Consider the following 14,095-nt stretch of genomic DNA (forward strand, 5'->3'; position numbering starts at 1 on the left):
GCTAATCAATGAATTTGGTAAAGTATCAGGATAAAAATTAATGCACAGAAATCTCTTGTATTCCTATACACTAATGATGAAAAATCTGAAAGAGAAATTAAGGAAATACTCCCATTTACCATGGCAATAAAAAGAATAAAGGGCCTCCCTGGTGGCGCAGTGGTTGGGAGTCCGCCTGCCGATGCAGGGGATACGGGTTCGTGCCCCGGTCTGGGAGGATCCCATATGCCGCGGAGCGGCTGGGCCCGTGAGCCATGGCTGCTGAGCCTGCGCGTCCGGAGCCTATGCTCCGCAACGGGAGAGGCCACAACAGTGAGAGGCCCGCATACCACAAAAAAAAAAAAAAAAAAAAAAAAAGAATAAAATACATAGGAATAAACCTACCTAAGGAGACAAAACCCCTATATGCAGTAAACTATAAGACACTGATGAAGGAAATTAAAGATGATACAACAGATGGAGAGATATACCCTGTTCTTGGATTGGAAGAAACAAGATTGTGAAAATGACTCTACTACCCAAAGCAATCTACAGATTCAGTGCAATCCCTATCAAACTACTGATGGCATTTTTCACAGAAGTAGAACTAAAAATTTTACAATTTGTATGGAAACACAAAGGACCCCGAATAGCCAAAGCAATCTTGAGAAAGAAAAATGGAGCTGGAAGAATCAGGCTTGCTTACTTCAGACTATACTACAAAACTACAGTAATCAAGACAACATGGTACTGGAACAAAAACAGAAATATAGATCAATGGAACAGGATAGAAATCCCAAAGGTAAACCCATGCACATATGGTCACCTTATCTTTGACAAAGCAGGCAAGTGTATACAATGGAGAAAAGACAGACTCTTCAATATGTAGTGCTGGGAAACTGGAAAGCTACATGGAAAAGAATGAAATGAGAACACTCCCTAACACCATACTCAAAAGTAAACTCAAAATGGATTAAAGACCTTAATTTAAGGCCAGACACTATAAAACTCTTAGAGGAAAGCATAAGCAGAACACTCTATGACATAAATCACAGCAAGATCCTTTTTGACTCACCGCCTATAGAAATGGAAATAAAAACAAAAATAAACAAATTGGAGATAATGAAACTTAATAGATGCTGCACAGCAAAGGAAACCATAAACAAGACGAAAAGACAACCTTCAGAATTGGAGAAAATATTTGCCAATGAAACAACTGATGAAGGATTAATCTCTAAAATATGCAAGCAGTTCATGCAGCTCAATATCAAAAAAACAGACAACACAATCCAAAATTGTGCAGAAGACCTGAATAGACATTTCTCCAAAGAAGATATACAGATTGCCAACAAGCACATGAAAGGATGCCCAACATCACTAATCATTAGAGAAATTCAAATCAAAACTACAATGAGGTATCACCTCACACACCATCCAGAATGGCCATCATGAAAAAAATCTACAAACAATAATTTCTAGAGAGGGTATGAAGAAAAGGGAACGCTCCTACACTGTTAGTAGGAATGTAAATTGATACTGGCACTATGGAGAACATTATGGAAGTTCCTTATGATACTAACAATAGAAGTACCATATGACCCAGCAATCCCAGTACTGGGCATATACCCTGAGAAAACCATAATTCAAAAAGATACATGTACCACAATGTTCAGTGCAGCACTATTTACAATTTCCAGGACATGGAGGCAACCTAAATGTCCATCAACAGATGAATGGATAAAGAAGATGTGGCACATATATACAGTGCAATATTACTCAGCCATAAGCAGAAACGGAATTGGCTTATTTGTAGTGAGGCGGGTGGACATAGAATCTGTCATACATAGTGAAGTAAGTCAGAAAGAGAAAAAACAAATACAGTATGCTAACACATATATATCACATCTAAAAAAAAATATTGGTTCTGAAGAACCTAGGGTCAGGACAGGAATAAAGACGTTGACATAGAGAATGGTCTTGAGGACATGGGGAGGGGGAAGGGTAAGCTGAGACAAAGTGAGAGAGTGACATTGACATACATACACTACCAAATGTAAAACAGAGAGCTAGTGGGAAGCAGCCACATGGCACAGAGAGATCAACGCAGTGCTTTGTGACCACCTAGGTGGGTGGGATAGGGAGGGTTGGAGGGAGATGTAAGAGGGAGAGGATATGAGGATATAAGTATATGTATAGCTGATTCACTTTGTTATACAGCAGAAACTAACACAACAATGTAAGGCAATTATACTCCCATAAAGACGTTAAAAATAAATAAATAAATGTGCTGTTTCAACGTATAGGATATCTATGTTGAGGTGTTGATAAAATGTTAGTGGTGGCAAATAGTGAGAGAATGGAGATGAAGAATCCAGACCTCTCACTTCCCACCCTTCTCAGTCAGAGCTATAATGTACTTTAGCCAATTTTATACAAAGCGCCTCCACAGAAGACTCATTTGAAGAACATATGAATACCAACAAAAGATCGGTAAATCTAACTATTCAAGGAAACATTTCTGGCATGAAATATTTCCTTAGCCACTACTTTCATCTGCACCTATAAAAACTTTACTAATACTTTAAAACCCATTTCAAACGTTACCTCCCTGAGGAATTGTATTTGACTGTTGCCCACTTTTATGTGAACTTATCTTTTTACTTTGATTCCCAGAGTGACCTGTTTCTGCCTCTCTTAAGACTCACCTCTTTATGCATATATGTGTCTATCAGTTTCAATTTCAATTACAGGGTGATTTCTTCAGGAAAGGGTCCATCACACATTCATTCTCACCCAGGTGTCCTACATACATTGTTGGCTTATCTGTCTTGAATTGAAATGATTACAGTTTACAGTATCTCCCTAAAGTTAAGCTATACTTTCAAGTGTATCTGCCAAGAAAACCTAATTGTTAAAGTTACTTCTGTCAGAATGGTTTTTGATCAAAATTTTGCTCCTATTAAAATGTGATTAAATCAGTGTCTTATTAATTTGATTTTTGAGTCTGCTAATACCATTACCATATAAATAATTATTGATCTACAATTTTAAAGCTCTATTAAAATAAATGATCACATAATATTAATGATCACATTGTAAAAATGAGAGAATTCATATTTTCCATTTCAACTTTCTAAGCTATCTACTAATTATGACTCACTGATAACATCTTAAAGCAGAGATATTGTTCATTTGGTTATATTAATGAACATACTTTTCATATTTAGGAGAGTTTGGGGAAAAATCATACTGGTCTGAGAGTGTGTAGACCAGACTATGACTTTTTGTTTGTGTACATACTAGAAAAATATGGCAGTTACTAAAATACCAATTCTGTAAATGACACCAAAAATGGCAATTTCAATTAAAGAGCTCTTCAACTCATCTTCTATAAATAGCATATATAAACGATTAAACCATTTTAACATGTAAGAGTGTTTTATCCCACAAAAATATTCCCCCAAACGGGCATTATTTTCTTAATTTATTTTGGTTTATGTACTTTGAGGCTATGCATTAAAAGTCAATATTGACAGAAGTCTCAATGTTCCGACAGTTTGACAGGTGATAATAAAAATTATCTATTGTCTTCAAAGGATGCTTCTGAACCAGGTCCTTTCCAAAAGTCTTTCATATTTACCTTCAAGTAAACTGAAAATCACAGATGCAAGAAAGCATATTGAATTTTTATGAGACAAATCAATATACAATGACATGATAAAATGTCAAGCCATTTTTTCCAACCATTCTTTTTGCTACAATGAACCTCTCTTTATTGCATGTATTCTGTCATGCTAGAAAACTGTCCACTTACCAGTTGGCATACCATGTTTAACTTATGTCCAGATATCAAGTATTAAGTGACATCTGAGTAGTCTTTGGAAATACGAAGTGAACAGGAATGTAGGTGCTTGTTGAACTACTTACTCTATGTGTACCAGTTTTGCCCTAACACATAGAGGACTTCCTGACACATAGGAAAGAGAAAATGAGAGGTGCAGAGTGAAAGGAAACTAGCTCTGTTTTAATTATTGTTTTTTTACCAGAGAGAAATATTAAAAAGTCTACACATTAATTTTTATTTAAATTTTATATGTTAATTTTTGAACAAAGAACTTAAAAAACAACAATTGTCATAGAAAATCAAATATTTATACTTTGTTAAAAAAGAAAAAATATTGGCATGACAATAGATGAGCCACATAATAACAGCTAAGAGGATACTGGTACACTTTAGAAACGAACAATACAATTATCTTCTATCCACTGTAAAATATGTGATTAGAAGGAATCATAAACCAAATAATTAGTAATGACTAAAAATCAAAACATTAAAAAGTGACATTCTATAGCACCAAATGTTCTATGGAAAAGTGGAGAGACTATTCTGAGAAGAAGCAACAGAAGAGAATAAACAAGAGAAATGAATAGGATTGTTATTTTCTGTAGTAAGCTAACTAAAATTAATAGAACAATCACAGAAGGTAGCCAGGTCAGAGAAGTGTTTCTGGGGCCTTCCACCTGCTGGTGGCCTGGGTTCCACATTGAGGAATAATACAGGGCCATGTTTCTCTTCTACCTGAGGTAGCAAAAATTATTCATGCTTATGAAATGATGTATGCCTTGAAATTTTTCAGACTTGACATTTTCAACCAAATCAATCACTCTGAATCCTCTCAGTTTTCTCTAAGAGAGATTCTGAATGTACAGACTATTTGAAAAGCCTGCTTTGACTAAAACAGTAATTTTCTACTCAAAGTCAGAAATAGTAAACCCAAGCAGTTCTCATACTGACAAAATACAGGGTTATCAGAAATACTATTCATCTAAATACAAATTTTACTTTAGAAATTTACTACTACTTTATGTAATCTAGCTTTTGAATATTGTTCAAATTAAAGTGCTTATGTTTATTAAAAACTTGTAAAATCAGAATAACCTCCCATGTTTACTGTTATCCTTTCTAAAAAAACAGTATATTAGTAATGATGAAGAGTTCAAAATTCAAATATTGTTAGTACTTTCTTAGTTCTTTTTGTTTCAAGTTCACTGAAGGGCTTTTCATCATAGACCTTATTATGAAAACCACAATGTATTAAAACACGAAAGCCAATGCTGCTTCCTCCCACCCTTGTGGCAGACATCACTAATCAATCCTTTCAAGCTCCTTCTCAAAATAGTATTCTAGCTAATAAAAACCAGTTAAGATGGGGTTGGCATAGGCATCCAGATATATAAAATATTAAGTATTTTAGTATTAAAAAGCTATCAATAATTTAAATAATATTCAGTTATTTAAAATATTTAATTACTAGAACAGCAGAAGAACTAATCAGTTAAATTAGACTCCCAACCGATCAGAAGGGACACTAGCAAGTGCGCTAAACTAGTATATCTCAACTGAATTCAGCATTAAGCATGAGACACACAATTCATTCTGTTGTCTTCGGTGTAAAAGGTCAGATAAAGGGATGGCTTGTCAATTTTATCACTTTTTATTACTGTAATATAAACACATGCTGAAAAAATATTTGCTACTATGATATACTAAATTCAGTGCTTAATGGCACAGTGAATAATTTATTTTATTTGTGTACAGTGACCATGTTTTGAAAGCAGAAAAAACAAAGATAAGCCAGAGTAGTCACTTGTCTTGGCATATAGTAATCATTTTCAACAACTTGTGAAATGTTTTATAATCTAACATATAAAGCACATCCATCTAAAGGAGAGAAAATTAAGTTAAAAAGTACTGTAATATAGAAATTTAACCAAAGTGAAGCAAAGTTCTGTCAGGATTACATTTCCATATTTACACCAATAATCTCCTAAGTCAACAGGCAAAATAATGCAAACCTGGGATAAGAATGTATACTAAATTAAGAAAACAAATTGTTGGGAAGAAAAAAATGCACTATTTAAGGATTTTCTAGGTAATTTAGAAAAAAAAAGATATGCATTAGAGATGAAGGTTGAAGCGTGTGCCTAGGTCTTGGCAAAGTGGAAAAAAATTCAGTAGATCAGGGCAAGAGGTGGGTAATGGCAAGAGAGAGATAAGGACAAGAGGAGGTTCACAGGGAACCCCAGCTGTTGGAAAACTGGAAATTGAATACAGAACCTTAGAAGCGGGGGGGGGGGGGGAGAGAGAGAGAAAGAGAGAGGCAGGGAGGAAGAAAGAGAGAGAAAGGGATAGATCACATGCATGCACGTGTGTATTATAAGAAGGGTTAAATTGGACAGGGTTGTTATGATAAAAAAGGAAAAAGAAAATCAATACTTAACCATTTATGTCCTCTGTGCTTGACATTTTACCATGGAGATTACATCAGTTGTTTTCAGTCAATCTTCAGAACATTCATATTTCTCGATATTTCTGCCCACTATACAGATGAGGAAATGGAGTCTAGAATATTTAGGTAACTTGCTAGTTTTCATAGCAGGATGACACCATGCAGTTGTGTAATTGCTTACCTAACAGCAAGTTTCCCCTATTAGACTGCCAGCTACATGTGGGCAGTGTCCAAAGCTTTCTTATGGATCATTTTGCTCCTGTGATCAGTATAAAAAAGGGCACTCAGTATATACCTGCTAAATGTTGAGTGTTTCTTGTTACATTAGTGACAGCCAGCAGGCTAAATTCTATATCAGTCAGTTTATCTTTCAGTATCAAATTAAAATACAAGTTAAAACAGATTAATAATCAAAGGGTACTTTATTTAATAAATGATACTCAACTTATTAAGGTAAGGATATTGAAGGAGTTGCAAATTCTTTCAAGAGAATTCTTCCTGGAGACCATGAACATAATATGATAGAATTCTGCTTCCTTTAAAATCAACTCTATTAATGTATTGAAATAGTGCATAAACCTAATGACCAACTTTTGCACAGATCTCTCTAGTTCTGAAAACACTGAATTTGCAGTATCCAATGAAATGAGGTAAATCTCATTTGTAAACTGTATACTGGCATTTTATGAAAATTAAACTATATATTAAATCTGCTAAGAAAGTTATGTTATCAAAACATTGTAAGTGGTATGCTTTAACTTATATTAAAACTAAAAATTCTGACCTAGAATTTTCTATCAAACAACAATTATGGTGATTCAGAATCTTTAGAAGTAACTTCAGTCAAATTAGAAATCTGTAGTCAAGGGGCTTCTCTGGTGGTGCAGTGGTTGAGAATCTGCCTGCCAGTGCAGAGGACACGGGTTTCAGTCCTGGTCTGGGAAGATCCTACATGCCGCAGAGCAACTGGGCCCGTGAGCCACAACTATGGAGCCCACGCATCTGGAGCCTATGTTCCGCAACAAGAGAGGCCGCGACAGTGAGAGGCCCGTGCACTGCGATGAAGAGTGGCCCCCGCTTGCTGCAACTAGAGAAAGCCCTTGCACAGAAACGAAGACCCAACACAGCCCAAAATAAATTAATTAATTAATTAAAAAAAAAAGAAAACTGTAGTCAAACACTTTCTCACTCAAAATTCTATATTTCTGCTACTGAAGAGGGAGAAAAATAGTCCATTGTACTTTAACTGTTTAGGTGAATTCAACTATCTTTGTTGTAAACTTTTATTTCGTAAAATAGACTTTTATTCTTTCCCAGGAATAAGATGCAACCTCCCTAACAAATATTTCACTATGGACACTACGTTGTGATAGATCACTTTTTTATTTGTAAATGCTTCTATCTACGAAATTTTAAATCCATGAAAAATATATACCTTAAATATGTGGAAACTAATCCCATGGGCTATCTTGAAAAAAATAAAAAAGCAGCCAGCTTTGAAATTATTTTGTTAACTCAGTTACTGCACAGAGTTCGTGAAATCAGAAACAGAAGATCATATTAAACCAAGGGATTTTATGTAGATTTTTTTAAGTGAATCACTTACATACAACTTTGTTCAAAGCCATTCATCTCACATTTGTGCACTGCTGACCAAAAGATGGATTCCACAAAAGAGGGGAGACAAATAAAATGCAAAATCCTTTTCAGCATTGAAAAACTGCTCGAAGCTCACATTTCTTTATTTGTGAGACAGTAGCCTCATCTTCATACCCAGACAATAATACAATTTCATTCTATTCCTTTAGCTTTCTGATATTTTTATCTGTAACAGGAAGCATTCAGAGCTAAATACATATAGCTTTGCCTTCTGCCATAACACTGATAGGTTTGCCTTTGTTTGAGAATATTAAAAATAAAAGAGGAAGACAAAGTCTTCCTAGCCGTGAGAAAATAGACATCTGATTACAAGTTATCCAAGGATTCCATGCAGCGATTATTTCCTCTTTAAGACTTTTTGACAAAATATTTGATGCAGTGTTCAGATTTCATGTGTTAAACTATGTCATGATATTTCACAAAACAAAGACAAGCAACGATCTTCAGGCCCAACTTGACATGATTTGCCATTCTGCATTCAAAAATAAAATACTTCATTTATTTTAGCTTTCAGTTTTAAATGAAAAATGTGGTCAGGGAATTATATTTATTTTATTATGTATTCATACTTAAGGCATTTTCCTCCCTAATGATTAATATTTGTCATGTTGAATAGAAGACAGGAAGACTGTTTTCAGGCAATGTGGTAAACATTTGTACTCCAAATTTTATGATATGTAGTTCTGATATTTTCTTTTTTTTTTTTTTTTTTTTTTTTTTTTGTGGTACGCAGGCCTCTCACTGTTGTGGCCTCTCCCGTTGCGGAGCACAGGCTCCGGACGTGCAGGCCCAATGGCCATGGCTCACGGGCCTAGCCACTCCGCGGCATGTGGGATCTTCCCGGACCGGGGCACGAACCCGTGTCTCCTGCATCGGCAGGCAGACTCTCAACCACTGTGCCACCAGGGAAGCCCCTGATATTTTCTTAATTTCTCACATTTAAATGCACCTACTTTATACCAACTACTAATAACAATAGCTAACATTTATTGAGTGCTTCTAAGTTCCAGGCCCTTGACATGGTTTCTATCATTTCTTCCTCACAACAATCATTTGAGGTACTATTACTATTCCCCTTATACAGATAAGGACTTTTGAGGCTTAGAGAATTGAAGCAACCAATCCACACATGTGCAACTGGTAAGGAAGGTTGCTAGTCTGGGCTCCTGAGCTATGTTTTCTGAGGAATGGGATAGTGAGAAGTGTGTTGGTAACAATATTTTATGCACAGCTAATGAGTTGTTGAAAATGTTTCTTCATAAAACTGCATCACTTGGCTTGTCTTCCCGATACAAAATAATGCTTAACAGAAATAAAACTTCAAAATTTATAAAATGTATTGGAATAAAAATAAATCCCTTTTTCAAAGTAAGAACATGGTAGACCCAATCTGACCAATCTATATTAAATACTAACTGTTCCCTTTGCTTTTCTGTACCTGTACTGGTTTCACAAAGGACAAAAGAAATAACTTCACAGGAATTACATAAAGCCATATATTCTATTTATAAAACTGACTAGACATTGCCAGCACTATCAATGTCTTTAACATTATGATGATATTATAGTTGATATTCCCCTTTAATAAAAATATAAATCACTGTTTATTCCCTGAAGCTAACCTCACTCATGCTAAATTATTTATGTATCCATTTTAATATGTATTTTGCATCTGACAGGACAACTCTCCTTAGGACCATTTTACTGACCCACCTGTCATTATGATGGGGTAAACAATGTCACCTTTCCAGTGCACAATGAATTACAAAATGTTGCAAAGTATGCCATCCATCATGCTGGCACTAAGTAGGTTTTCGAAGTAGATCTCAGATATCACAAATGCTGTTTAGACTGTTAGCAGAAAGCAAAAATTGGAAGCTTATACAAAACGGTCATATGATGAATGGACATGACAGCTCTTCAAAGAAAAAGGGCATGGCTCTTTTACAAATAATCTTGTCAAAAGCAAAAGTAGTGGGGAGCTTTGCTGGCAGTCAGACTAGAATAATTTAAGAACTTGTTAATGGCGTTACCTGATAGAAATTCATGCAAATACAATGTAGTCAAAATCAAAAAGTAGGTATGCCTGAGTCATCAGCAGCAACCTCTCAAGCTTGATTTGAATTGGGAAATAGTCTGAAGAGACACAGAAAATTCACCAGTGTCCTATTAATTAGAATATGCGAGTTTCAGTAATACACCTATCTAAAACATGTCTATAAAATATATGCAAGTATTCTATATGCATATAAAATAGTTACCAAGAAATTGCTTTGCTTTTGAAAATTATAATACTAAAATAGTAAAAGTTTAAAAAGTCAATATCACATTATGTCCTTTATTTATATAAATCTTTAAATTATTATGTATTTAGTGTAATAGATTTGAATTATTAACATAATTCTAAAAATACTTATTGCCAATGTTGTCATCTAATTTGCACGGTTAATTTCTTAAATTACGTTCTTCAAATACAAAGTGTTTGTTTTATCCATAATTGCATTTTCGTTCCTTTAACATTATTCCCTTCTAACTAGGCCTAATATTTCATACATGGAATACACTTCTACATCTATAGCTAACTTTATTTCTCCCTTTTAATAGCTATATTATTTAAAACCTTTTTCAGCACTTTATTAAAAATGGTATTTTTAAAATTCAAATCTAGTTGATTTATAATATTATATTGGTTTCAGGTATGCAACATAGTGATTCAATATTTTTATAGATTATACTCCATTTAAAGTTATTATAAAATATTGGCCATATTCCCTGTGCTGTATGATAGATCTTTGTAGCTTATTTACTTTATACATAGCAATTTGTATTTCTTAATCTCCTATCTTGCCCTTCGCCTTCCCTCTCCTCACTGGTAACCACTAGTTTGTTGTCTATATCTGTGAGTTTCTTTCTATTTTGTTATATTCATTCACTTTATTTTTTAGATTCCACACATAAGTGATAAAATAGAGTATTTGCCTTTCTCTGGCTGACATTTCCCTAAGCATAATACTCTCCAGGTCCATCCATGTTGTTTCAAATGGCAAAATTTCACTTTTTATGGCTGTGTAATAATCCATTGTGTGTGGGCGCCTGTGTGTGTGTGTGTAAAAAATTACACTGCTATGAACATTGGGGTGGGTGTATTTTTTTGAGTTAGTGTTTTTGTTTTCTTCGAATATATACCCAGAAGTGGAATTGCTCAGTCATGTGGTAATTCTGTTTTTAGTTTTTTGAGGAACCTCCATACTGTTTTCCAAAGTGGCTGCACCAATTTGCATTCCTACCAAGATAATACTAGAGTTCCATGACTTATGACTTCGCAGACACTTAACTACTTCATGATTCTATAGTAGACCTTGGTTTTCTTTCATATGAAACAAAGAGAAAATTTAAACACATAACTGATAAGACAAATGTGTGAAAATCCCTCAGAGATATGGTTACACAGGAATATAAAACAAAAATCCCATGTGCCCAGGCAATTATTAAAGAGGTACACACGAGGCAACTGAGACACAAGCTATAGTTCCACAGCTTTTCCATATCACCTCAGTCGAGGAATAATGAATGTTTGCCAGAGGAAACTGGAAAGAAAATAGATGGGGGTGATTCCAAGGATCCACTCAAGCTTCTGGGGTTTTGTTATTGTTCTGTGTTTTGGAAATGCTTTTGTTTAAGAAAGGAGATGACTGTGCTGTACTTGAATAAACCAGGATAAAGAGGAGCCTGGAAATGTGTGGGACTTATGCAGGGTTGGGAGTCTAAAATATGTGGGGTAACTTTAGAATCTCGACTTGGGACCAAAGTTTCTGAACCGAAGAAAGAATGCTGGCGGCCTCCCTCTATTTCCATTAGTACACAAGTACTTTTCCATTATTGCCTATCAGACATAGTGTATATTCATCAAGTCAAATCATGAGTCCTACACTAGAAATATTACAGACATTTAATATTATGTTAACTTTTAATTAATAAAAAGGCTTTCAAGGTGGTGCTGGTTATATGCGGTTCTGCTAAATATCAGAGAATGTTATAACACAGAACAAGAACAATGCCAAAGCAGTGTTTAACTGCTTCTCTTCATGCTGCACCCGAAAAAAAAATTTTTTTTAATTGGGAACAAGCATGTATTTCTGCAATGTAACTTTAAGTAATTTAAATTAATCATCTTAATCAGAGTTAATAATAAGTTGGATTCTTAAAAATCTGTGCCAATAATAAACAATCAGAAGCAGTATTTCATTCATATAAAATCTGTAGAAGAAATCAATAGTTTTATAAAAAACTGAATGTGTTTATTCAAATGAGATTTTTACATGGAGATGGAAAAGTTGCCTATATAAAGGAAACTAGTGACCAATTAAATGCTATGGTATCTAACTGCTCTCTTGTCCTTACCATAGGCTAAGCTCTATCCTCCAAGATTTACATATATTAATTAATTTAATTCTCATAACAAGATTATGAAGATGGAACTATTATTATCCCCATTACAGAGATGAGAAAACTCAGCCCTATATGCTTAATTAACAGTGGTAATTGGGGATCTGAGATTTGAAACTAGTCCACGTGGCTCTAGAAGCTGTGCATTTAACCACAATGTCAAAAAACCACCAAATCAAAAAACCAGCTAACCCAGAAAGGCTAAAGCAATAATTCACACCTGGTCCCTTGTTTATATTTTCCATCATAAAGCAGACACACTGTATGTCAAATCTTAAATGTGTGAATAATCACATCAATTTTCCACTTCATTTCTTGTGTGCATACACAATTTCAAAACACAACTGCTTCTGTTTCTATTCTTTCTGTCCACATTGATCTATTAAAATTTGCCTCTTCAGAACCAAAGAACAAAATGAACACACACTGTAAAGATTAGGCAAAATGTGAATGACTCAGTCACACACTCAACACTTTTAAATTAAATTCTTCTAACATGTCTTCACTTTCAAAATATGACAAGAAAAGGGTCAGGCAATTCAAATCTTCCTTCCCCTTTCCTGGCACCTCCACACTGAGAACATTTAATGGTTGCTTTGGTATGTTGCTTCTTGCCAGTTAGTTCATTTTAGATGAAAGCTGTTGTTTTCTAATTTCATTTCACTGTAAATGACAGAGACAAATGGTCATATTACCTTGAGAGTTCCACTGGCAGAATAGGCTGCATATGAGTAGAGTGGATCTTGGCTGCTGTGTTGTCTGGCTTCTTCACCGCAAGGCTGGCCATTAGGATGAAAGCACTGGCCACTGCTGCTTAGAGTCACTGAGCTGGGAGAAGGGCCTGGCAGGTTCAGCAGCACAGAATAATTTACAAACTGTACATCTTCTAGGCCCAAAGAAGTCCACTGAGTCTTAATCTTCTTTGAAATTTCTATGTCATTTTCACTTTTGTACAGTTGTACCAAATTTCTGAAAGAAATTTAAAAGACATATTCTAAAAAAAAAAAGGAAATCTTTATTCTTTCAAGTTGTGGTACTTCAGTATATGAACCATTATTAATAGATGTGGGATGTGAAATATGCGTGAGACAGGACACTACACAATAAATTCACAATTTGGTAGAGGTGATGAGCTTTACAGAAATTACACAAAATCAAAGCAGAATGAATTAAACTCAAATTAAGAACCAATAAAGGACTATGGGACTACAGAGAAGAGAATAATTAATACAAGCTAGCTCTTTTATTACTTCTGATCCTTCTATTGACAACAACATAATCTATTTAAAACTCAGCTCCAAACCTAGGAGTCATGTTGGTTGAGACAGTTCTGCACTGTAGTTAATATGATTACTTATAAAGCTATGTGATTAATACACAGCTATTGGTATTTTAAAAATGATTCAGAGGGAACTCTTCTGATACAAATTACATGCCAAATTACATGATGCTATGAACATAATGATATGCAATAAAATCAGTATATTGTCATAAAACCAACCACAGATTGTCAAACCAATATGAAGTTAATTTTTGTGTGTTCTTGCTGTGTAGTCTATATAATTATTCCTATACTTGTTCCATAACCCATACTGACACTATTTTTGCTTAGAACATCCTAGAAACCAGACAAGCTCTGTTTAAAAAATGCATAGAACCTAGAAAAGCATGAGATATGGGAAATTAAAAAATGAAAATTTAATAATGTTTTGCTTTGTTTT

The 14,095-nt window shown here is 34.6% G+C and overlaps 1 protein-coding gene across 1 annotated transcript in view; it reads right to left on the reverse strand.

Moving 5' to 3' along the window:
• NAALADL2 (N-acetylated alpha-linked acidic dipeptidase like 2) overlaps positions 1 to 14,095 on the reverse strand; it is a gene marked incomplete at its 3' end in the record, with an annotated part of 1,068,176 nt that overhangs the window by 624,009 nt on the left and 430,072 nt on the right. The window contains exon 3 of the mRNA XM_079705513.1: positions 13,070 to 13,343. Within this exon, the coding sequence (XP_079561639.1) occupies positions 13,070 to 13,343 (274 nt within the window). The remainder of the gene's footprint in view (positions 1 to 13,069; positions 13,344 to 14,095) is intronic.

This window comes from Hyperoodon ampullatus (assembly GCF_949752795.1).
Source record: "Hyperoodon ampullatus genome assembly, chromosome: 5".
Taxonomy (NCBI): domain Eukaryota; kingdom Metazoa; phylum Chordata; class Mammalia; order Artiodactyla; family Ziphiidae; genus Hyperoodon; species Hyperoodon ampullatus.